This window comes from Sinocyclocheilus anshuiensis, unplaced genomic scaffold (genome assembly GCF_001515605.1).
Source record: "Sinocyclocheilus anshuiensis isolate Anshui unplaced genomic scaffold, SAMN03320099.WGS_v1.1 scaffold3230, whole genome shotgun sequence".
Taxonomy (NCBI): Eukaryota; Metazoa; Chordata; class Actinopteri; order Cypriniformes; family Cyprinidae; genus Sinocyclocheilus; species Sinocyclocheilus anshuiensis.
Window position 1 is genome coordinate 20,549 of NW_015541050.1, and position 2,949 is coordinate 23,497.

The 2,949-nt window shown below is 42.1% G+C and overlaps 1 protein-coding gene across 1 annotated transcript in view; it reads left to right on the forward strand.

Annotated features, from left to right (window-relative positions):
• The window catches only part of LOC107690598 (gastrula zinc finger protein XlCGF8.2DB-like), an 8,704-nt gene extending 8,583 nt beyond the window's left edge, over positions 1-121 (forward strand). The window contains exon 3 of the mRNA XM_016488968.1: positions 1-121. This exon is cut by the window's left edge and continues 11 nt beyond it. Coding sequence (XP_016344454.1) covers positions 1-121 — 121 coding nt within the window.
• Positions 122-2,949: the final 2,828 nt, after the last annotated feature.

A 2,949-nucleotide genomic window follows, 5' to 3' on the forward strand; every position in this document is an offset into this window, starting at 1 on the left:
TCTGAAAACACATGAGAGGATCCACACTGGAGAGAAACCGTATCACTGCACTGCATGTGGGAAGCGTTTCATTCAATTGTCTTCTCTACGCAGTCATACAAAAAACAATCACAGTATGTAGATCATCTTCAGATCCAGCATTTTCAGATCTGATGCTGCGTCCTCACCAAATGTGACACAATAATGCATCAAGCAATAAAATATCATCTGGATAAATCTGTCCTAACCAGTCATTACAAGTGACATGACAAAGAAACATTATCTAAAGTTTCACAGTGAATAAATTAGTCTTCATCTTCGAAACCAGCAGATTCAACTGTGAGATTCAGATCAACTCAAAGATGGAGTTCCTCCCCAAATAATAATGTCAAAAAGTTTAATTCTTGTATATAATTTTGCTTCATGATATAAATGATATCATTGTTTTCTCTTATGAGTTTCATATGCGTATGTATCATCTTTGCTTACTCTTTCATGAAGGAAAGTAGACACTTTTTACAAACCATTCTTGTTCAGGAAGCTGAAGAAGAGGCTGTAACACTTTTAAGAGAGACTGAGATTTATTTTTAGGGCCCAAGCCACTAAGGCGCAGGGCCCAATTGATTTCCTAAGGATTATTATTTTTAGGGCCCAAGCCACTAAGGCGCATGGCTCTATTCATTTTCTAAGGATTCATAAAAAAAAAATTTTCTCGAATATCCGGGGCATTTTGGGGGCCTTAACATGCTCAAAAACTCTTGAAAATTGGCACACACGTTGGAATCTGTGGTCATTAAGATGCCACAGAGGCTGGGACCCGGGCGTGGCACAGGGGGTCTACAGTGCCCCCTGGAACACAGTCAGAAAACGATGTATATCCCACTCATACTTGCAATAGATCTCATCGAGCTGAACATCTTTCGCACTCCATGTCATAGGCTCCACCCAACAGGAAGTGAGCTATTTAGGGCTGTGTAAACGCATGCTCTGGAATTTGTGATACTCCTACTTGGGGTTTTTTCCGATCGCCACCAAACTCGGTCAGCATGACCTCAAGACATTGGGGATGCTAAATTTCAGAGGGATTTTTGATATCTCGAATGGTTTGGCCGTGGCTAACCTGTCATTAGCGGTTAACAAGACACATTTGCATAATTTTCCATGATTATGTCATTTAACGGTTTTTAATAAAAAAAATATATCATTTAGGGGTGTCACACCAAAGGACAACAAAACTTAACACATTTGTATTGGTTCTAAAAAAGTTAAATATTTGAACAATTCTGAGACAAAAATGTAACATTTTTATGCTTTTCTTTTTAATTTATAAAAGTTGTAATTTATTGAACCATGCTTGAGACAGTCACACCATAGGACAATTTTAAGATTTGACCCAAAAATGTAAAAAAATCAGATAACACTGCAGCTTTTATAACAACAGGTCCATGTAGGACAAATAAATGTTTAACAATTGACTGTATTTTAAATAACGGCAATATTAATTATATTCATTTTTACCTTGTGGGACAGTGAATATGCCATGTCACATCAACAATCCATTTACATCATCTCATGAATGTGACTGTTGTGGTTCTCAGTCATACTGGCAACAGCTGGCTGCAGTAAATGTGGCTTATTTAAATGACTTTGACTTGGTCCTTTGATATTTACCTGCTCTAACTGCATATTGCCCACCATGCACAGTTTCCCTAAAGTTGTATATATTGTTCCCTTTTTGTGTGTCTGTGTGTGTTTCACTCTCTTGATGTCATAGTGTAACCCTTTCATTGTTGTATCCCTTAAAACCAGACAGCCAGAGCATTACTGTAAATCCATGTGCCCGCTATGCACCGTTTTCCTGATGGCACCAGGGTGGCGTTGCGCTGATGGCTTGGGCCGCGAATCCGGTCTATAAACTTCCGTTCACTCACCACTAGAGGTCACCCGCTCACTACATGGACTCTTACACTACACAGACTGGTACACTATACCCTGGACTACATTTCCAATCATCCATTGCACTGATTGCACACAGCTGTAACCAATCACACGCTCACCTGAAAGCTATTACACACACTATATAACACCCACCCAGATCCTGCTCAAGTCGCAGAGTATTGTTTGCGTTTATCGCTCCTTAGCCGATAGCACATTACAGAGCCATTCCTTGTTTTCATAGTTTAGTCTTGTTTATTGCCCGAGTCATTCCTGTCTTGATCCTAGCATGTGTATCTCGTTTCTGTGTTCTCTGCCTGCTCTGAAGTTAATAGCCCGTCTTTGTTTACTCCTCTCGTCTTGCCCTATTCGGATACTGTTTACCCCTCTCCTGGACCATAGCCTGTGTTTCGGATTAACCCTTTGGATTACCCTTTTTGGACTTTGTTCGCCAGAGATCGACCACGCCCGTTCACTGGACTGCTCTTGTGTCTTGCCCTCAATATACCTGTCTGCCATTGTCTGACCCTCGCCTGTTTTGACCATGTCTGTAAATAAAAGCCTTGCATATGGATCCGCACTTCTCTCGTCCCTGTCGCCCCGTAACAGAATGCTTGGCCGCACAAGGATCCAGCAGCTTTTCATGTGGACATTGGCCAGGTATGGACACTGCAAAACTATCATTAGCCTTAAAGCAGGGCACACGCCCGCTTGAAGGCTATATTCAAGAGTATCTGGACATTGCGTGTTATTCTGATTTGCCAGACTGTTTACTGATAGACTTTTTCTGAGATGGAGTAAATTAACCTTTAAAGTCAAAGTAAAGGGGAAGTCGTGGCCTAATGGTTAGAGAGTCGGACTCGTAACCCAAAGGTTGCGGGGTTCGAGTCTCATACCGGCAGGGATTGTAGGTGGGGGGAGTGAATGTACAGCGCTCTCTCCCACCTTCAATACCACGACTGAGGTGCCCTTGAGCAACCCCCAACTGCTCCCCGGGTGCCGCAGCAAAAATGGCTGCCCACTGCTCCGGGTGTG